Source organism: Diadema antillarum, unplaced genomic scaffold (assembly GCF_040938485.1).
Source record: "Diadema antillarum isolate AM-2024a unplaced genomic scaffold, OU_Dant_1.0 seq00000136_RagTag, whole genome shotgun sequence".
Classification (NCBI taxonomy): domain Eukaryota; kingdom Metazoa; phylum Echinodermata; class Echinoidea; order Diadematoida; family Diadematidae; genus Diadema; species Diadema antillarum.
This window is the reverse complement of record NW_027271213.1, coordinates 1,443,808-1,467,325: the sequence shown is the minus strand read 5'-3', so window position 1 is coordinate 1,467,325 and position 23,518 is coordinate 1,443,808. Positions and strand designations below refer to the sequence as shown.

Here is a 23,518-nt window from a genome sequence, read left to right as displayed (position 1 = left end):
ACCCTAAGAGCAGTCCCCACACCTTTGGAACCATCAAAGATGATAAATCTATTATCATTGTTGATCTATTGCCTTTCAGTCTTCGTTGTCATATAATGGATCCAAATTGAAACTCAAAGTGGGTCGTTGATCATAAAGGGAGAGAGTACCAGCATTAGTCCATCCCCTCTGCAAATTCTACCTCTCATTAAATGCATTGTGCATGATCGGAGGGTGAAACAAGAACTAAGGACTAAACAGAGATACCATAGTTGTAGAGTACATCATAAATCCATATGAGAGGGTAATGTCCTATTGACTTTAGAGGAGAAGTTAAGTATTGACCACTGGTGTGCTGCTGTCATTCAGCCGTCGTTCAGCTGTCGTTCAACCGGCCACACTGTATTTACTTTCCCTGCTATTGATAATCTTGCATATGTATGAAGAGGACCGATTACATAACTGGTTGAACTGACTGATGGTATTACATAATGCACTGATTGCGTATAACCAATGTGCAGTACTAATTGTCCATCCAGTGTGATGTGTGCAATTCACTCAGTATCTCAATGACCCCATTTACAGTGAGTGAAAGGGCCGCGTTTACAGTGAGTGAAAGGGTGCGTTTACAGTGAGTGCTTGGCCGAGCCCGGCCTTCATTTCACAGTAAACATGCAAAAGGCCAATTGCAGTACCAAAATTGGCTGCACATTTGGCCAAACTCTGGAGGTAGTCTCGGCCACAGCTCAGCCGCGGCCAAGCTCGGCCTTTTCTCACTGTAGATGCAAACGGCCAAATGCGGCACCAAATTGTGACCAGTGCGCTCCCAATGATAGTCGTTTGTTTTTATACAAGCAGAGCACCACTACGCTACGACAAAATATCGAAAGGCTTGAATTAAAAGCCCGGGCCAGGCCGAGCACTGTAAATGGACAAAATTGCGGGGCCGAGTACCGCAATTGAGGCCGGGCTCAGCCGCGGCTCGGCCCAGCCCTGCACTGTAAACGGGGTCAAAGACAGGCTTCAACCTGTCTGTGGTATGTAGAAAAAAAATAATCATAAAAAGATAAAGTATTGTTTATTCCACACACAGTACATCATTCTATCTTGACTATCATATGTCTAAAGAACTGTGGGGATTAAGAGGGTTAATTGCATAGGCAGTCAGAGAATACCATGGATAAATCCCCCTCCCCCAACATTTACTTTGATCATCAAATTGACTCATAAATTACACCAAATTCCTATATATTCAAAATAAACCTCATTCCTTTTCTTTTTACTCTCAAAGACATACCCTTCAACTTACTACAAATCACAGCTGACTCTACTTTTAATTTGCTACCCTCAGAAATATTTACATAAGATGATTGCAAAATTTTCATTTCTGCTATGGACAGTTTCAAACACTCTAAAAGCACAGCATTCCATCCATCAATTTACAATCTGCTTATTGCCAACCGAGTTACAAATCTGCATACATATTTGACATTGCACTGTCCAATATTCTTTGTTTAATGCAGTATGTTTTTCTTTAATCTACTTTCAGCATTCACTGGATTTGAGACGGCAAACAAGTATGAAATCAAGAACACCGTTGGACAACCAGTCTTTCTCGCTGCAGAAGGTGATGACTTCTACTTGTTTGTTGTTGTTTTTTTCTGTCTTGAATGTGAATATATTGAGCAACGCTGGCTAATTCCATTGGTGCAAGAGATTGATGTGAAAAGCGCAAAGACAATGTATCACACGTAGTCCTTGCAAATTGAACCCCCCCCCCACCCAAAAAAAAAGTAAGAAGAAAGTATACATACATGTATATGCAAAGCGGCACAGAAGGCTTTCTATAGCAAAGGTTCATGTGATACAAATAGTAGATTTATTAGATGTATTAAGTCAAAATATATTCTAAAATGTACATTTTAAGAGATGATTGGACATTAAACAAAATGCAAACATCTCTACTTTAATCATGATTACCTAATGATTACCTGCCATTTAGAATAATAACAGATGATTATGTATGAATCATAGGAATATTTGACATTACTTGATTGAGTGATGTCACAAAGGTTGCTTGATATTCTGCTATGAAATTTGTTTTCATTGTGACCTTTGACCCATAGTGCTATTTTTCTGTGTTTTCTGTCACAGACAGCGACTGCTGCACCAGGAATATGTGTGGCAAGAACCGCTGCTTCGACATGAAGATCATGGACAACACGGGCCGCGAGGTCATTCATATAGAGCGCCCCCTACGGTGCACGACCTGTTGGTGCCCATGGTGAGAAACGCAATATGTACTCATTGGGTCTAGATCTATTGATGAGCATAAGTATGTTAATGTTTAGAATGACATTGTCACAAGACTGAGGTAAATGGGTCATTCCATGAAGTTGGGTACACAATGGGCAGTACTGTTCATCATGTTATGTATCTGTTTTCAGAGGTCCCAACAAAAGTTATTTTAATCTAATATCCACATTGTCTGATTAATGAGGAGTGATAGAATATATTATCAAAAGGGCATAGTTGAGACTTTATGAAAATCCCGTTTTTTGATGATTAAAAATGTTATTTTTTTGTAATTTTTGTGTTTCTTTTGTGACATCAAAACATTGTTTGTGTTGTTTGAATATTAAATAAATACAATTTACAGTAAAGGAAAATAAGTTGTGTATTTATTCACATTATTAACTCTCATAGTCGGCACTAATAGACAATTCCCCAATGAAGAGGTTTTTCTTGGAAAATTACCTCTTATGAGATCATGTTACTATCGTAACATTTCGTGTCCGCGAAATGGTAATGAGGATTAAATATTTGCGAGTGGAAAACTGCAGAAATACGAGAGAAACATGGCAAGAAATGTCTTATATATGTTTGTTGTCAATGGATCTTTAAAACTGTGAAAAGAAACAATCGCGTTTGACTGCTTTTGGAAAATACGGAGGAATAAGGTGCTTGTATATTTTCTTCGTGTCCGTGGAAAAAGTTACGATGGGAACAATTCTCCACGATCCATTCGGCAAATGACGTACGCTCACGAGTTGACGACACATTGCCCGGGTTTCCGGATGATGCGACTTGAATGTGACGAGTGCGATCGGCTTGCAGACGACCGGTTAGAACAGCTCAAGCCGCTTTTGTGTTTCGTGGGCAGCTGTTACGATGGAAACGACGTGTCGCTTTTGACAAGGTAGGCTAGCTATCTTTCTCATGTTCTGACATGATCGTATCGTACTTATATTACACTTTATGATCGATATTTCGTAGATTATACCCACAGTTAACGAAATTGTGTGGGCAGAGCCTCGAAGAATATTTCATTAAAAAAAAAACCACAATCGGCGCGAGTAAAGTAATTCGTAATGATATTGCATCTTTAGTCCCACTCGTGTCTTTTTATGTAAGTAAATACATGTAGTTGATTACACATGGAAGTCTGGTGGTAAACGACGACATCAGCGCCCTTTAGTAGTATCGAGTCTAGACTAGTATGACCAAGGAGGTACTACGCTTGCCTAGTACCTCCTTGGGGCTTGGTATGACCTCTTGCTGTAGTATAAGACTTCCTTATTGAGTTATCACCACATAAACCAAACGTAATTTATTGGTGAGATAGTTTGCTGAGAACAAGGTTCCACAAGGACAGGCGCATGCAGAAGAACGTCGCACGCTATTCTCGACGATATTTCCGTATGGGATGACCTCATCGAGAGTGTGACAACACGATGTCAATATGCAGGATTTATAGCACATTCTGAGCTAAATTTTAGGTCATTTAGAAAATAAAATATTTCACTAAGGAGGCTGACAATCGCTAGTTTACCGAAACTAGGGGCCCTCAACCATACAAGTTACTACTAATATGACACTAGTCTCTGTCTATCTTACAAACGGCAAAATTTGCACATGAAGTTTACTTCGCTAGTGTTTCTAAGTTTAAAAATGACCATTTAATCGCAGAGGGCACCCTTCAAAATACAATTCAAATAATGCCATTAATATACAACCCAATATAAATTTGAGGTACAGTGGAAACTCGATATAAAGATCAGTGTTCTACTGTTCTTTATAACAAGATTCCCCTGTATTAAAAAATGTAGTGTTCATATTTACCTAGAAGGTTGCCAGAATATATATTGTAATCTGCAAATCATATTTGAACTACATTTCAGTTTTAATTTTATTTTAATTTTAATGTTGTCTTTTCCCCCCTACAGCCCCCCCCCCCCCTCCTTCCAACTTATGATTACTTCAAGTTCAGGCTGGTTAAACACCGATAGACATGGCTAAGAAAAAGCCTTTCCATCTTCGGTTGCGATGTAGTATTGATTCGGAGGCCCGGAAGCCCTCAAAAAAACAGTCAACAGTAAAGTTAGTAAACAGTAATGAAGCTGCTTCCCGAACAACAAAGTGGCGACATAAGTTGAAGGCCAACAACCCACAAGAATACACAAAATTGTTGAAAAAAGCTGCGGAATATAACAAGTTACAGAGGATCGAAATGTCCCTAGCGGAGTCCACCTTAAAGAAGAGAAATATCTCCACTGAAGAGAAGGAAAAGTCTGAAAAGTTCCTAGAACAAAAGAAGCGGTGTAATGCGACTGCAGCTCTGCGAATGAGGAAAATGAGAGCAAAGAAAAAGGAGGAGCAACTACGGCTTCAATCAAACAAAATGAAACAAACACCTAGCACCAGAGCTCAAGACAAAAGGCAAAAAGAAAAATTACAAGCACAGGCAAGAAAGAAGCGAGAGAGACGAGCAGCAATGTCAAAAGAAGAACATGAGCAATACAACGCAATGCGACGAGAGAAATACAAGCAGAAAAAAGAAAAAGAAAAGCTTATGTGGATTGAATCGCAGAAGCTCAAGGCTCGAGAAGCAGAGCTAAAGAAAGAAGAGGAACGTTTGAAAGAAATTGCAGAGGCATTCGATCAGAAACATGCGGAGTTGGAAGTCACTCGCAAGAAACTCTCATCTGCAGGATGTGACGTGAGAAGTTCTTCGGCTAGAAGAAAAAGTTTGGAGAGAGTAAGGGCAGTTATGCCACAAGACCGAGAAAAGTGTGTTTCTACGATGATAGATCTATTTCAGAAGTCCTCTCCAAAAAAGCGTGCAGCACTGAAGAAGAGAGGAATGCACACTGGCCTTGAGGATGCCCATCATGAAGTCCAAAATCTCCTGACATCAAGCATTAGTGAGGAAATGGGCAGACTAAAGAGGAGCAAGAAGAAGAAAGACCTAGAAAAAAGAAGGAATATTGCTGCATCACTAAAGATCTTGAGCAAGTACCGACTTCAGAAAAAAGGATCGGCTCTCTTGCAGATGGGCCGCAAGATCATCTCCTCGGCAAGCAAGAAGAAGCAAATGCACGACAAGAGAAAGCTGTCCCCAGAGGTAGCAAGCGCAGTCATCTCGTTCTACGAAGAATCAGCCATCGACCTGCCTGATAAGAAAATGGTATCCATGAAGACCATGAAAAATATTCGATATCTTCAACAGTCAGTGGCGGCTTTGTTCTTGAAGTTCAAATCACAGAATCCAGACATGAAAGTAGGTGCAAAAACATTCTACAGCCTCCGGCCACATCATGTAAAGCTCCAAGGATCAATCAAATTCAGGGCATGTTTGTGCGAATACTGCACAAATATTGAGTTGAAGGCAACAGCAATTAATAATTTAGCACACAGTTACGGAATGAAGTCCTTCTTTGATGGCGTTCACTCAGTGAATCGCGTCACAATGTGTCCCAAGTCTGAAGGAGCGAAGACGTACATGCGACATTGCTCCGAGAGGAAATGCAAAGAATGTGGTCCCAAATTGTTGAGATCTTACCTGAGACCGCTGGTGGAAAAACACGGCCCTAAGCATATGACATGGAAGAAATGGATTCGGGTCAGAGTGGACGAGAATGGGAAGACGATCACCAAGCAACAGATTGTCACCAACGACGGGACAGTATCTCAATGTCTGGAGGAACTTGAAGGGGAGACGGTCACTATCAGTAAGCATCTGCATAGTGCGTCTTGGCAATCTCAGCAGTTTGCTACACTTACCAAGGACATGCCAAACAACTGGGTCGTCATGGTCTTGGACTTTGCAGAGAACTTTGTATGCAAGTACCAAGACGAAATACAAAGCGCACATTGGTATCACACAAACGTCACAATCCACCCTATTGTTTGCTATCACAGATGTCCAACATGTGATGAGACAATGCAGGAGTCACTCGTCTTCATAACAGGCGATAATCGACATACATATCATGCAGTGCACCAGTTCATGTCACAGGCAGTACAGCATCTCCGGCAAAACATGGAAATTGACAAGATCATCAGATTTACAGATCAATGTGCAGCCCAATACAAAAGTAGAGGACCATTCAAGGACATTGCTCTTGCACAGCAACATTACCAAGTTCCAGTAGAGCATCACTATTTTGGTGCCAGACATGGGAAAGGTCCGAGCGATGGGGAAACGGCTGTTGTGAAACGACAAGCTTCATTAGCTATTAGTTCTGGGCGTAAAGTAATGAACAATGCAAAAGATGTATATGAGTTCTGCCAAGATGAATTGACAATACAACCAAGCCAAGCCGAATGTCTCCACTTTCAACGGAAAGTGTTCTTCGTAGAGGAAATGAATCACAACAGAGATCACAAGGACGTCCAGACCATCAAGGGCACCAGGCAACTGCACTGTGTAAAGGGTGAAAGCAGTGGACGGCTGTGGACAAGGAACCTGTCTTGTTTCTGTAAAGGCTGTGTTCTCGGGAATCAGCAGTGTGACAGCAGAGGGACTGTAGATGACTGGAAAAGTGAAAAGCTGTTTGCTGCTACGATTGAGACATCTCATGGTAAGAACTAAATTAACCTTAATATTTACCTAGAAGGTTGCCAATATATATATTCATTTAGTATTATTGACTAATGCTAGTTATTTGTGATCCAAGCAGAAAGTTTTCAAACAGACCCATCTTATTCATTGGTTGTTTTAAAGTCAGTGGTTAATATTGTGGGTCGATTTAAAAAATTGTACAACTGCGATGTCTAAGCAGTGTAACAATGTTCAAGTGGATGAATAAACGGCCAAGAATATAAAAGTTTTGAAAATCCTGCCTTCACTATCCAGATTTCTATGAATAAAGAATGAACCATTTCAGTAACAGTTTATTCAACACTATAGCCAATGGGGAAATTTGAGCATCGTAAAACAGTCATTGCAAATTTACATTTTTGCAGTAGTATTTAAATTATCATTTTCACAGCAATTTTTGCAGGGCTTCATTTCTACACTATATCAGATTTACTAGTAGCACGTGGGACCATGTAGCTCAGATTTTTTTCAACTGGATTCATTGTTAACCAATGCCTTTAACATATATTTCTGTAAGTCCAGGGTTTTTGAAAGATGTTCTTAAACTTATAACTCATGAATTGCTGCTGCACATTACACCATTGTCTTGCCATACGCTGCCACGATGACCAAATGTTGTTCTATACTACAGAGTTAAATATGTGCGCACTATCTGTACATATTTTTCTTTGGATAGACCAATGTTTTTGTTCGTTACAGAGTGGTACAACAGCAAAATTGTGTAAGTGTGAGGTGTTCTTTACAGATACAGGTGATACTGAAGACCCGTCTTCCATGACTGTTGCAGATGATGACTTGGATGCTGACGGCCCGTCTTCCATGACTGATGCAGATGATTACTGGGAAAGCGAATCCTCCCCTTCCTCTTCACCTGTGAAACAACTGCATGTTACCGGTTTGTACAAATCAGTAATATCGCTGTTTATGTTTTCTTCAACCCTTTTTTATATTAGGGAGTTAATTTTGGCGATATGAAAAACAGTTTATTTGTCCCTCGGATGAAACATTTAAGGTAGCCAATGCCTTTTGCAGAGCCCACAAAATGCCCCAATCATTGTTTGAAACCAAAGATATTAGTATTTGGGCAATATCTGTGAAATTTCGAAATCAAAAGTTGTGTAGAATTCAAAAGATAACAGTTGTAGTGTAGTCGGCATTCAAGCAACAACAGTGCATTTATCGTTCGGGGACTGTAATATAATACTTAAAATCCAAATAATAATGTCAGTAGGTATACGAATGTCATAGTAAAGAATTCACTTATTTCTTTTTGCTGTATTTTTAGTGATAAAATATACCATGAACATGATCAATCGATCAAACAGGTCTGTAAAAGGTAGACTAAGTCTAGAATAAATGTAAGGCCTTATAATAAATATACCAAAATAATTTGAATCATAGTTTTCAACTTAACTCCATAAATAAAGTTGCACAGAGGTTTCACAATATTGTCTGCTTGAATACTGTAGTGTTCCCACTAATTCTGACAAATTTCATGCAAAAGTCATTGTCTACCATTAAGGTCTTTTTTATGTATAATCTTCAACTTTCACAGATAACGTGGTCATAGGTGTTCCAACTTCCCACCCGCCTTCTACGTCTGACAGACAGCTTCCCGTTGAAGTCCCAACTTCTAACTTGCTGTCTACTGGTACTGAGCTTCATGTTGAAGACCAAACCTCTCACTCGTCAACGTGTGACACACAGCTTCACATGGAACTCCCTACTTCTCACTCGCCATCTACTGCTGGCACTCGGGTTCATGTTACAGGTTTGTAAAAATTATTTTTTACATCTCAACTTTCAAAGTTCAATTCAAGATTCAAATAATTTACTATCATGCACTGAAGCATAGAAATCATTTCAAATTTTCTGATATACAAAGGAAAAAAATGGCAAGTGGTATAATGTTAACAAATGTACTTAAGATTTTACTTGTTCTAATCATTGAAATTGGTCCCTGCACATGTATTGATGTTCTTGGCAATTTAGGTTTTAACAATCATAGCGCACATGGATTGGAACCCCACCAGCATGAACCCAAACACATGCGCACACACACACATTTATACATACCTCACAAATGAACACACACCTGCAAATGTCCCCATTTTTAACGCTTAAGTCCACCCACACCAAAATACTGATGTGCACTTAAACACCTCAGTGACCTCACCCACTGCAATGCGTATGTATCCACATGCACTTACAGCATGGAGTCAGCATGAACACACACGTGGGACACATGCTCACCTGCACCCAATTCTAGTCCCAAAATGTCTGTGTTATTTATGTTTAAAGTTAATATACCCAATTGCACATGCAATATATTATGTACATGTGAAGGGATATTTTTTTCCCAACAAGTTAATCACACCTCCACTTTATGCATATTTAGGGAGGCTGTTACAAGATTTATGGAGAGACATACCAGTTCAATTCTGTTCAAATGAGTTTTTCTGTGGATCAAAATTCTCTTTCAGAATAACTATGTCTGAATGCAGGAGGATGTATGTCTTCTTTCATATTAAAGATCACTGGAGATCCTTTTACTGATTATGTTACGTGCAGTACTGGTTATCTGAGAATTGTCTATTGGTGACAGTTTTCTTCTATTTTGCAAAAGCATTGTTACTTTATAATTTTAGATATTTTATCTTTATTCATATATACAGCTTATCGCCAAACTCAGGACCTTCAAACTGGGGATTTTGTTGCCGTTGTATATGGTAAGACGTGGTGGGTCGGAGAAGTCCTGGAGCTGAAAGGAGAAGATGCACATATCAACTTCTTACTCAATAAGGGTGATAACAAGTACTCTTGGCCAGACAAACCGGAGCAAGACTGGATTCGGAGAACTGGGATCTTTGCCATCTTCCCCTCTCCACCAATTCCTGTGTCCTCAAGACATCTTGGATTTGAAGAAAACACTTTTCGTTCACTGGCAACTAGAATCGACACATTCATCAATCTTGAAGAATAGGATTAGTAGGACAGGATGCTGCATTTTAGAACAGGAACATGTATATGTGAATTAAAACAGCCTCAGGACAGCTTTGGCATTCTTCAAATTTTCTAAAATGTTTTATTGGAAGAGTATATGTAAGGAATAAAATACAATGTTTAATGGTGAAAATTCACCTTCCGTATCTCATTCCATTGTATGTTTGCCTTTTTTCATTCTTCCCATGAAAGATATTAAAATTAGCAAATGCCGAAGCTGTTTCGATCCTTTTATGTTATGAGGCACTACTGGCCAGGATCTCCTGCACATCATTCAGTGTAGAGTCTTAGTGCTGTAGTATTCGGTTATTTTAAAACCCAGTTAACCTACTTCAAAAATATGGTTGTGTTTCGGTCATATAATGTACAAATTTTTATACAGGTTGTACATATTCCTTCATTATTTTGCAGGTAATATTTATAGTGATAATTTTACTCGTAATTCTATTTGTAATAATATTTTCAGAACATAATGAGAATCAAAACAGTTATCCAAACCCAAACCATTTTGACCAAAGACGGTTTGGTTACTGCTTTGTTAACCTTTTTACTACAGCACTAGTGTAGACGTGCAGGACTGCGCTGCAGTCATCAGCTGAGGAGCTAGTAGCATGTGGCCTCAACTAGAACAAAATGCAAATGAAAGTATGGGTTATTTGGAATTTTTCATGTGAAAAATGAAGTTTGAATTCTGAATCAAAACATTGATTGAAAAACAAACACACATGCTCATATAAAAAACTGTTGACAACTCATGAGAAACAGGAAAATCTTAAATCAACAAGATATTGTTATAATTCATGGTTTAGGAACTTAATTTTTAATTCATTTAATAGAATTGATATTTGTATGCTAATCAGAAATCAAGTTTTTATGTGACATTACTTTAATACTAAATAGAATGACACAAGTTAACAATACAGGGGAACCGAGAACAAGATTCTTAAATTTCTTGGGACCATCAAAGTTAGATTGCTGTATTGAATCCTTGATAGTATCAGGGCTATTATACATAAGTATTATGAGTATAGGGAACTTCATTATAGTGAGGTCCTTAAGACCATATAAATTAGTGTGTTATATTGTAAATATGTTCTACTAGTAACACAAAAGAATACAAAGAAGTGGGACAAGAAAGATTACATTGTAGTAGTGGAGTTCGTCAGATCAGTGTTCTACTGTTCTTTGATAACAAGATTCCCCTGTATTAAAAAATGTAGTGTTCATCACAACGGTGATGGCAAAGAAATTCAAAGTTAGAATTCCTGTAATAACTTCAAAACTTGAACAAAAGCAAAATGCAGGCACTATGTGACTAAAATTAAAAGTATTGTAATAAAATAGTATCAATATAATGTACATGCAAGAATATGGATGTAAATATAAAAGTCACTGTAACTTGAAAACGCATTGATAAACCAATACAAGAACTGGAGTGCCAAAAATATTAGTAAGGTAACATGCAAGAAAATGTGAATATGAGTTGTAACAAAATCTGAAGATATTGGGAATTTCATTTTGAATTAATGAATAAAATTATAATTCTGTCGTTCAATATGTCATTGTGATAGGCATGCACATTAAATTTGAGCCTACCCAGACTACATGCATCAAGTTTTCTGTAATCTGTACATTGTGTAGGAGGAAAGATAATCTTTCAAAGAAGGGTAAACGATTGTAATTAATTAAAATTATCCATGTGATTGCTTATTTTTGTTCAATTAAAAGCTGTTCTTGAAGAAAATCAAACAAAAATAATGAGATACATGCATTATTTGAGTAAAACTAGCAATTTGATGTTTCACGTGTAACAGGACGCCGGTATCTTGGTGTCTTTGTTACATGTGAAACCACCAAATAAACTTTGGGACAAATACATTATGATTATAAGAATAAAATTCTTATATATATCTTTATATAATTATTCTCAGTCATTACTTGAAATTTAAAAATGTTGAAAGTCTGATAAATCGAAAGACAAATTTATTGTTTCACATGTAACAGGACACCAGAATCTTTGTGTAATTGTTACATGTGAAACCTTAAAATGAAGTTTGGGCAAATAGTCATTTTGTATATGTGTCCGCATCTTTACTCTCCGATCTTATTTAAACATTAACCTGTCCTCTTATGCTTCACTCTATTTCCTTTATTATTCATGCTACATTTAAAAGAATATTAACAAATAGGACACTATTTTAGTGTTTCACATGTAACGGGACACCGGTATCTTGGTGTCTTTGTTACATGTGAAACCACCAAATAAACTTTGGGACAAATACATTATAATTATAAGAATAAAATTCTTATATATATCTTTATATAATTATTCTCAGTCATTACTTGAAATTTAAAAATGTTGAAAGTCTTATAAATCGAGAGACAAATTTATTGTTTCACATGTAACAGGACACCATAATCTCTGTGTAATTGTTACCTGTGAAACCTTAAAATGAAGTTTGGGCAAATAGTCATTTTCTGTATGTCCGCATCTTTACTCTCCGATCTTATTTAAACATCAACCTGTCCTCTTATGCTTCACTCTATTTCCTTTATTATTCATGCTACATTTAAAAGAATATTAACAAATAGGACACTATTTTAGTGTTTCACATGTAACAGGACACCAGAAAATCTGTGTAATTGTTACATGTGAAACCGTAAATGAAGTTTTGGGCAAAGTAGTCATTTTTGTATGTCATTTTGCATATTTATTTTCTGATCTTATAAACATTAGCATGTCCCCCTATGGCTCACCATATTTCCTGAATTATTCATGCTTCATTTCAAAGAATATTAACAAAAAGGACTATGTTTCAGTGTTTCACATGTAACAGGACACCAGAATCTTTGTGTAATCGTTACATGTGAAACCTCAAACAAGGTTTTGGGAAAATAGAGTCTTTTTGTATTTGTTAACCTTTTCACTTTCTGATCCTATTTAGGCATTAGCATGTCCTCTTATACTTCACCCTGTTTCCAGTATTAGTTGTGCAGCATTTCAAAGATATATTTACATTAAGATTGAATTTCAAAATTGACCCCTAAAACTGTCTGCAGACCTTTCTAATAAGAAAATGTTGTAGGATTTTTAAAATTTTTAACTTTCGATTGGTATTTTTTGCTGTTGCTGGTGTGGAAAGAGTCACAACATACTTTCCAAATATTTCTTGATTTATAAATATCTTGTGGCAAACTAAGAGAAAAAGCAGATTTTCTTCAGATCAAATTGGAAGGTTGGTGTCCCTGTTACATGTGAAACAAGTGGGCGTTATCTTGAATGTGTGATGATGTGTAGTGGCTACGCTGCAAGATTCAAACTTCTAATAGTTTGTTTGATATACTCCATGTATCTATGTTTCTTGAGATGACAATAACTAAGCTCTGCATTAGTTTTGAAATTTTGAGCCTCATGTCACACTTTGTGTACCCAACTTCATGGAATGACCCAAATGTGTATGCTATGCTTAGCTATAACTGAGAGAGGTGATTCTTGACACCAACCTTCAAACGATACTACTGTATATGCCACATGTGGGGAAGTCACAAAAATTTTGCAAGATGCTGTTTGCGATTTGACACCGTGGCTATCATAAGTTTACAAAGATACATAGTACATTGCTGGTATGCGGCGATATTTTTGTGTATTGTTAAGTTCACGACCCAACAGTGTCTCATGAAATTTGCAAAAATTAAATGCTTGCAAAAATAGCAGTGTTTATAATATTTTCCATTTTACAATAACCTTTTTCTCCCCTCTGGCATCACTTCCAGCTGCCTGCAGACACTAACGGTCAGCTCTCCGCCGGGCACGGTCATCGGCTACGTCAACCAGTCGTGGAGCATCTGCTTCCCGAAGTTTGCCATCCAGAACGAGAATCATGAGACCATCCTGCGCATCGACGGACCACTCTGCACCTGGAACTGCTGTGGGGACGTGGAGTTTGATGTGAGTTGACAGCCATGATTGGTGGTATCCCCCACCCCTTCTTGCAAGTCCACCCCCCCCCCCGAACCCCCTCCCATGTCCATGAAGTTCATGTGTAGCGTCAAGGTGTTAACCTCTAATGTGAAAAGTCATTCTACTGTACTACAAAGCAACATTCTTACATAAAAATGTATTACATTTATAGGAAGTCACACTCATGAATTTCTCATGGATTACTAGAATGCCTTCTTCTGAACAAAAAGCAATTCACCGTCTGTCTGCCCACTAGCACTTACCCATGGTGTAAAACAAGGACACACATACGAACTTTACATTTAAACCGAGGACCCACAGAGAACCGAGGACGTCCTCGGTACGCAGACCATTCCAAACGGTCTGCTTTTGCATACTTTTGCATGTAGAAGTACATGTTTGTAGGTCCTCGATTAGCGTTATTGTAGTAAGTCCTCGGTTGGATGGTAATATATGAATGAGTCCTCGGTTGACAAGAGTCCTACTTACACATAGGTCCTCGGTGATGTGGTAAAATTCTTATGGGTAAAACAGGTCCTCGGTTTCAACCATAGACGCATATATGTGTGTTCTTGTTCAGTGCATTTTACAAGTGGGTCTATTTATCAAGTTTCACAAATGGTTTCTCATATCCACATTATCAATGTGAGTAGAGTAGGTATTACTGTAAAACCAGAAATATTAGCGGCTTGAAACTTTTCGCAAATTGGAATTGACGACTCTTTATAGGCATGTAACCATTGCGAATTGACGACTAGCATTAAATGCATACTGTGGACAATTTACTGTCATGAATCTTGGCTCCTCTCAAAATTCTTGAAAGTTTCATGCACACAAAGATTTAGGGTTTTACAATATAAGTCTTATGAGTGGATTTTCATTGTCCAGCACAGACACAAATGAAATCTGTTACAACAAATTTTGGGTTGGTGTTTTTGTCCCATCAGGTAATGTCGGCTGACGGAGGCTCCAAAGTGGGTAAGATCTCCAAGCAGTGGTCAGGATTCGTCAAGGAGGCGTTCACCGACGCCGACAACTTTGGCGTCACTTTCCCGATGGACCTGGACGTGCGAATGAAGGCCGTAACCCTGGCCGCCACATTCCTCATCGTAAGTCCCATTGTTTCTGCTTTCCTTTCTGCTGTTGTGTTGTGTATTGAAATGTTGGTTTGTGCATTGTTTGATGTCATAGTTATGGCTAGTTTATGGTACACGACATTTGAGTTATGATCAAAAGACTATCTTTAAATTTGACATTTCTGTGGCCCGACATGAAAGAAAACGTAACAGTCCACTTTGAATCTTAGTTGCTTGATGGGGCCACCAATAGATAAACTTTTTGGAAATTTGGTGGCCCAACATCAAATTGTAGTGGCCCTAGGCCACTGCTAATGTCAAGCTGTACTTTCAGATTTTTTTTTTTTTCATTTCGGGGCTATTCAATAGAATTATCCATTGTCCCTTGTTAGGATTATCAACTGATCTACCATTAATCACATATAATTTTTTTTTTTTACATTTGATTTAATGTTAGTTTGTCTTCCTTTACAGTATGTTACATCTTGCCAATTCGTCCTTACCTTGCAGAGCACTGCGTGTGGAGTGTGTGACCGCTTCTTTTCTTTATTTAGAACATTCAAGATGTCTTGCCAGCTGTTTTCTTTGCAGGTCCGCTGCTTGTGTGGAGCATGCATACTGTTTTTATTTTTAGCTTACCCCAAGTTTTCAAGGAGCACCTCAGAACAGATGTGCACATTGCTGGGAGATGAACAGTAGAGATCTCTCCCTACTTATAGGGGCATTTTGTAATATTGAGTTACTTTCCTTTTTGATGTGTGGTTAGATGTGATCTGTAAGCAAAGCTTTTTCTAAGTATGCTTTAGACCCCCGATGCTTCTTGTGTCCAGCAAGCAAAGTCTCATGCACATCTCTTCTTTGGCTTCTTCCAGCATGGTTGACCACTACTTGAGATATTTTGTCGTTTTATTTGAGGTGTCTGCATACACTCCCAACAAATCAACAGTCCGTTACTGTGAAACCAGACAACCAACAAGTGGTGAAAGGGGATGGCTAGTAACTGATCAGTGGGAATCAGTGGGAATGCTGGAGGATGATTGTTTCAATTCTTGTGGGATTCATTTAAGGATTGGAACAGTCATCCCCCAGCATTCCCACTGATTCCCACTGATCAGTTACTAGCCATCCCCTTGGATACTGTAAGGGCTATTGTTTTTGGCAAGGATTGAATCGTCGTGAATTTGACGATCATTTTTGGGCTGCAAATTTATCACCGCATAATGCACTAGCAGAATAAACGGACAGGCATTCATTAGCGCACTTAAAATTTATGGCCTTGGTGTCAAATCGTAAAACACAACATCTCTCGAAAATGCCTATGACTTCCTCATTTGCAAAAATATCTGTACGCAGTAACAGCTTTTACAGTATTTTGTTGTGGAATTGCCATACGAGATACATGTAGCTCTAACTTTGATACCCCATACCTCCTTTTACAACAGTCTCACAATTGTGCTGAGCCTCGACTTACATACATGTATGTCTGATATAAACGTCAGGATTTATACAGTCACTGTTTTCCATCTAAACAGGAAAGAAAGGATAAAAAAAACAATAACAGATTTCAGTCATGGTGAATACAGCTGTGTGGCTGAATTTAGCTTGGATGAAAAGTACACCGATGTTCTTTGAATGGCCCCAGATTTGGGAAAAAGAAAATAAGATCATGAATGAGTAGATGAATTCCTAGCCACTTCTCATGAAATTGATGCTTCAATTTGAAAATTTGACCAAAATTTTGTGCCGTGCAATAGCCCCAAGGGGGAAATAAAATGAAATGGAAGTACAGGTAGGATGGAATATCCAGGAATTTCCTGTAGGTTAGATCCAGTTCCAGGATGTGGCAAGAAGTTTGAACTCAAGTTTATATTTTACATTCCGCATTTCTGTGTATAATGCCCGAAAAAAGCTCAAGTCACAGTACAGTGACTTCTTCCCCACTTTGCTTTTTAATTCCTGTTATACACAAAATTACCATATATATGATAATTTGTACTATTAGCCATATCAGACATCTTAAAACATCGTGCAATAAGTTCAATAAATGCATTCTGAACATGATATCATGCACTAGAAGCAAAAGAGTTCGCGCACTTGGTAAGCATTCGCACACTTGGCAAGCGTTTGCACACTTTAATAGCAAGAGATGGGCAGCTGTGTATCAAGTACTAAAAAGTTGCCACATATAATGACTAGTCAATATGTTTTTCCTTCTTCGAAATGGATTTTAAGATGCAATTACATTAATTGTCAATACAGTATTTTCAGGTTTGCTCTAGATGTCTGATTTCGTTAATGATAATAATATGGACTGGCTGCTGGGGGGGGGGGGGTATAACTTTAATTGCCCTCACTAGAGTATTATTGCCCTTGTCTTTAACTCAGGCAATAAAATTCGAGTTCAGGCAATAAATGTTGTATCCCCCTCAAGGCCAGAACATATAATCATTGTGTTTCTCTGAGACTATTGACTTCTTCCACTTTAGTAAAGATATGTGAGATCAAAGCTTAGCCTGCATTTATTACATGTCGTTTATTAACTTGGAGTGATAGAAAAGAAAAAAAAGTTAGAAACCTTTTGAGAAAAAGGGAAGTGTGTGACATTTCATGTTAGCAACTGGTGAGGCATGTCTGGCAAGCGAAATCATAATCACATGGCTGTTTGGACTAAGTTTGAGGCACACTTAATGATAACATCTGTCGAGACTTCTCTCCTCTATAAAAGGATATGGGTCATGTTTTGTTGGTAGGTTGATTACTTGCTTACTTGCTCAGATGGATTGAAAGGAAACCCCCAAAGCAGTATTTGCATTTGTGTGTGTGTGTGTGTGTGTGTGTGTGTGTGTGTGTGTGTGTGTGTGTGTGTGTGTGTGTGTGTGTGTGTATGTGTGTGTATGTGTGTGTGTATGTGTGTGTATGTGTGTGTGTGTGTGTTATACAGTGTACATTGTATGTTCCCATGTAGGGAGTCGGTCAGGTTAACAAGGTTGACTATGCATATAGGGCTTTTAGATTAATCTGCCATAAAATCAACAGTTGTATACAGTATGTCTCGCCTTAGACATACACTGTACATCTGTATATTCCATGTCACTTGTCTAGTCATTCCAAGGATTTATTTTATTTATTGTGTTCATTTATTTGTTTTTTTATTTTATTTCTTTATATAGTACTTTTTTTCAAACATCACAAACTCTTCAGATACTCTGAAAAAATGGCAGCCTTAGATGCTCCAAGATGTTGTACATGCACAAACTCACATATTTTCATGAATTTTGCAAATCATCATTAATATTTGCTAAGTTAAATAAGTACCTACACTGTATTAAAGTATTGCTTTCCTGGACACACATATGCTGTGTATGATGAGCCAAGGTTGGAGTTGGAATCATTCATTTTTTTTTTTTTTTTTTTTTTCCTGAAAAGAGATGTTACTTTTTCTCCCACAGTCGATCTCTGGTTGTCGATCGACGATCACAGATCTAATCTCTCGCAAATTTGTCTTCTAACACCCAGTCTGTGACATGTTAGACTGGAGAAACACATGGCGAATGTAGCATCATTCAGAAGTGTGTATTGTAATGATCTTTATACGTGTGTGCTTGACACTGTTTTACAGTAATTGGAGGGACAGCCATTGTGTACATATACTTTGTAGCACCATGTAAATCTACTCTGCACACAGAACTGGTTTACACTGGAAATTAAATGTGTTTGATACCATATTACTAATATGTGTCATTCCTATGGAAACGGATTGACATACATGTATGTTTGCTGATTTCTCCTTTATTTGTTGATTACAGACTGACACTCTTTCTTCCACCAGCACAGTTTCAGTTTACATTGGCACCATTTTCCCTTGGCAGCACAAACAGGAAATAAATTTTTGCCGTCAGCATTTGTCGTACTATCTTGTATCAGAGCTAGAGCAAAAAAGAAGATAGAGATTAATGATAATATATCTACCATGTACCTTTAATCCTCTATCAAGATTAGAGAGAAAGATAGAGAGAGAGAGAGGGAGCAAAAGAAGATGGGATCAAAGAAGAGAAATATGAATTGTGTATGCTAATCATCAACCATTTTTTCCATTTGATTTTCATTTGTAACTCATGCATTGCTTATGGCATTTGTGCTGTACGAGTAAATGTCTTTCGTGGCAGTCCAAATACAATGTACGTACTTGTGTACTCCATGTTGAATGTTTGCACATTATGTTTCCATGCATAATGCATGTCATCTCTTTCCCTGCAATGTTAAAAGCTCTACTAATCACCCAGAAAGGAGGTGTACCACTTCTCAATATTAAAAACGACTGCCAAAAGCATCTCAGTGTCTGCATGACAGAACAGAATTTGGAGTCAAAAGGGGCCTGAGCTGTCAACATTTTTCAGGATTTTTCAGGATTTTTGAGGATTTTTCAGCATTTTTTTTTGTTGCTACATTTAGAACAGAATTTGAGTACACTCTGCTGAATATCACAGAACCGACTAGCGGTACCAACTAGCAGTTTATTTCTTTTACCGTTTGTATGGGCATAAATTTTACTATTATGTGCAGATCATCATAGACATTGAAGTCACGGCATTATGAAATATTACTGATAAATCATTTAGAAACTATGAGAATATTGTCAAATGCTGTCCATTGTGATTTGTTTGACAATGATTGTTGTCGTGGCTCAAGCTATCGAGGTTTGCATTGCTGGAAACGGCTTAAAACTTTGTCACTCCAAATTTCAGTTAATTGTCGGCTTTAGCTGTCGCAGGGAAAGATGACATGCACACACATCTTGGAAGAATTTCTCGTTTTGTTGTTGCTAATGATGTGACCGTTGTCCGTACCATATTAACATTATTTCACAGATGTTTGCAAATTCATTTTTGACATTCCTTTCATTTTCTCCCTCTTCCTCCCCCTGCTTGGATCGATTCTCTCACTCTTTTTCTCTTCCACCGCGCACAGGATTTTATGTTCTTCGAGGAGTCCGGCAAAAAAAATGATCAAGGAAGAGTGGGATTCCTCTAGAGCGGACACGCTCTGCCCCTCTCCTATACAACATCTGATGATTCTCCCGCATTCCCCCCCCCCTCCCCCATGCACCCCTACCATTCTGACACGCCCACTTTCATGCACTGCACAACACCCCCACCCACCTCTTATCACCACATTTAGATACTCATGTCATAACCCCCGCCCCCATGTGGCAGAAAAAAGTCTTGAACTTATGTCATACAAAAGGCTGGTTTCCCTTATCAAATGTACATGCAAATTTATGCATCCTATACTCAAATCACAAAATGTTCGCACGCAACTTTGAAACGTGTGTAAGAACAAGTACTCTGCATTTAGCCTGTAAAAAAATGCAGTTGATGTTTCTGATTTGACTTTCTGCCATACAAGTACAATAGAAAGATTAGAATACACAGTGAAACTGGCTTTACCATCTCCATTTATCAGTCAGATTCAATGTGCGAGCTTTTTCTGTGTCTCATGTCCATGCGCAGTGGTGTATGTAAGCATAAATGAACTGATCTCAATGAACAGTTGTGGATGAGTGGATATTGTCTGTATTGTACAGTAATGTACGTTTCAGTTGTATGAGTACTGACATAAGTGTGTACACTGTAGCAATTTGACCCTCCAGGCTGAACTGCACATTAGCATTTGATAGATACTAGATCATAGAGAGGCTGTCAGGTCAAATGTGAAATACATGAAAGTACAAAGCTTGTTCAAAGCAAAGTCAGTATGTCTTTGCGCGAAAATGATTTTTAATGAAAAATTTGTGCTAGTATTGACCTCAAGGTTTTATCTCAAGAACACAAAATTGTATATTTATGCATACTTTAATATAAAGTGAGCTTCTTTCTTTTTAAATGTGATGTTTATAGTAGAATTCTGTCAGGTAAATGATGCATAATAGAGACTCTTATTATTATATTATATCATGCAAGTAGTGACCGCATTATATACCATCTTCTTTTTCTTTGGATACTTATTTGATATATTTGTCCTTTCCTGAAAGAGAGGATGATTAAGGATGATATTAGGCCAGTGACAATATCTCATGATTGTGTGCTGTGTTGAGCTGTACATGTAGCCGTCATTTCTGATGTATGACATTACTGTCCGTAGAGCAGTGTTTTAACTCTTTTTACCAACACTTAGCCTTGTTTCCAGGCAATTTTTCTGTGTGTATGTAATTTTGCAAATGTGTTGAACTATAGAACAAATTGGGGTCTTTCATTAAAAAACAAAACAAACAAACAAACAAAATCATGTTTGAATACTAGATCTCTTACAAAATATGTATATGCCAAAAAAATATTACTGGCCCCTGACTGTAAAGCAAGTCAAGGAAAGTAGGGGTTGCCAAAGAGAAGAGAAAATCAATTGTCTTTCTGCATCGTTTTTATGAAATTGTAATATATAACATTTGGCAAACAGAAGAATATCAAGTCATTGCAAACTATTACTTTTCATTAAATCAACTACTCGCATCATGCTAACTTGTCATTTTGTGATAGTTGTACGGTCTTCAATGTATGTCGTATCTGCTTTTACTAAAGGTATAGAAAGATGTGCTGTTTTGTATTCAGAGTGCTTGAAATCTTATGACGGTGTTTTCCCCTTGTATGATATATCTTGGCTTGTCCAAAGTCTTGAAATGGCTCAATTTGTTTCTCTTCCCATACCATAAATGATGTTCTGTAATTCTATCTTGGCAGTGTCTGCTGTCAGTTTGTGATGGTGGTGTTGGTGTGAAACTGCCATAAGAAACCACAAAAAGCCCTGGTAGTAGCCTTTTATTAAAAAAATGCAACCTGCTTGTAGGGAAAGGTGGGTAACCGAGAAAGGTTGTATTTTGACTTCAAAATCGATGAGATAATTTGCAGTTGTGGTGTGTCAGCTGCTACCCTTTGCCAACTTGCTGAGAGTAATTCCATCTGGCAGTACAAGCAAACAAAGCCAACGCAATGTATCTATTTAAAAGCGCCGTAGGAGAAAGACTGCCTGATTGGTTTTACAGATCAGGTTGATACCTAAACGTATCTGGAAGGACAAGACTATCAAGGGACATTTTATTTATTCTCTAAACCTGTGGGTGTGGTTGCTATCGTACGAAGAGGCGTGTCTTCATCAGCCCGAAGTTTCAAAATAGCGCGCTATCTTGCGGTTACCAAACTAGTCCGATGTCAAAATAGCGCGCTATCTGTGTAGTGAAGACGCAGATAGCGCGCTATTTGATCGGGAAAATTTCCCCCAAAATCTTGGTCTAGTTCGTCAACTAGAGCGCTAATTCGTGAAATAGCGCGCTATCTTGGGTGCGTCTCCATCAGCCCGAAATTTTCTCGATCCCTCCACGCTTCTGGTTAGCCAGCTGGCAATGGAAAGCGCATGTACAAGCAGCTAGCGATTGTGTATAGTACATTACATGCACGGTGTATTCAAGGATCACATGTGTGTACTATAGGCCTACTGTTGTTGTCATCTTTAAAACCAGGGAGGTGATTTCTCTCACCTCCCTATTAAAACTCAGTGCCGTGCATGCTAGCTGTTTTTTTGTAAACTTCTTCTTCTGGTCCACTCTACCTTAGCTGAAGATTCTTGCAGATTGTGTGCATTTTGGATTTGTTTAAACATTGCAATCCGTTAATTTCATTAAGATGCCTCACTGGACAGAAGAAAGAGTAGCGTTATTAATATCCCTTTGGAGAGAATTTGCTGTCCTGCTCACCTCCCTGGTTGTAGAATCGTACATACGGTGATATAGGAGATTTTGAGCGGGGAAATCCACTTTCGAACCGCGAGCCAGGCAGAGTAATATTGCAAAGTGCGCATGCGTCAATTTTCGGACTAATTTCCCGAAGCAGGCTGTTCGAGCTGATGAAGACGCACATTCGCTGTATCGGGCTATTTTCTAAGACCGCAAAATGTCCCGCTAGTTTGAACTTCGGGCTGATGAAGACACGCCTATAGAGAGTGATATGAAAGCATCATTGAAAAGCATCATTCCTCGTATGAAAAGTGATCATCACCCGAGATACATTGTAGCTTTTCATACTGCATCCAGCAATATCACATGCCAACTAGGATGAAGGATGTTGGTGATCATGTTGTCATGGGAACACCCAAGTCTGAGCTGCCATACTGTGGGCTTTGATACTGAACAGTGTGTTTCAGAATAGGAAGCAGTCACTCACCTATTATAGATGACAAAAAGCTTAGATTCAAACAGAAAATTGCATGTAATTGCTCGAGATCCGAACTATAGTGAACAGATTTTGCACCAACAGCATCTCAAAAATATCACATTTGACAAAAGTTGAATCCACTTTTGCTTTGCTTGTCTAGCAGAGACATTCTTTGCACTTTTGTAGATCTTATGTTGAATATTTTCCTGTCATTTCAAACGTGATATTAAATTGGTACCAAGAAAAATAATAAATGAATAAATACATGAATACATAAATACATGCATAAATAAATAAATAAATAAATAAATAAATAAATACATGAATACATAAATACATAAATACATAAATAAATAGATAAATAAATAAATAAATAAATAAATAAATAGATAAATAGATAAATAATTGAATGAAT

General features: G+C 38.0%; 2 protein-coding genes across 3 annotated transcripts in view; both read left to right on the top strand.

Annotated features, from left to right (window-relative positions):
- LOC139727616 (phospholipid scramblase 1-like) overlaps positions 1-23,518 on the top strand; it is a 53,871-nt gene that overhangs the window by 19,927 nt on the left and 10,426 nt on the right. Inside the window, exons 4-8 of one of the 2 annotated variants that reach the window (XM_071638599.1) lie at positions 1,529-1,606; positions 2,134-2,263; positions 13,640-13,814; positions 14,774-14,935; positions 19,871-19,992. In XM_071638599.1, the coding sequence (XP_071494700.1) occupies positions 1,529-1,606; positions 2,134-2,263; positions 13,640-13,814; positions 14,774-14,935; positions 19,871-19,933 (608 nt within the window). In that variant the 3' untranslated portion in view covers positions 19,934-19,992. Of the gene's footprint in view, positions 1-1,528; positions 1,607-2,133; positions 2,264-13,639; positions 13,815-14,773; positions 14,936-19,870; positions 19,993-23,518 lie in introns of those variants that run through there. The other variant, XM_071638598.1, reaches the window with a different exon arrangement.
- LOC139727614 (uncharacterized) lies at positions 4,231-11,017 on the top strand. Its single transcript, XM_071638594.1, has 4 exons — positions 4,231-6,842; positions 7,608-7,757; positions 8,418-8,633; positions 9,538-11,017. The coding sequence occupies exons 1-4, from the start codon at positions 4,271-4,273 to the stop codon at positions 9,843-9,845; spliced, it is 3,246 nt and encodes a 1,081-aa protein (XP_071494695.1). The 5' UTR covers positions 4,231-4,270; the 3' UTR covers positions 9,846-11,017.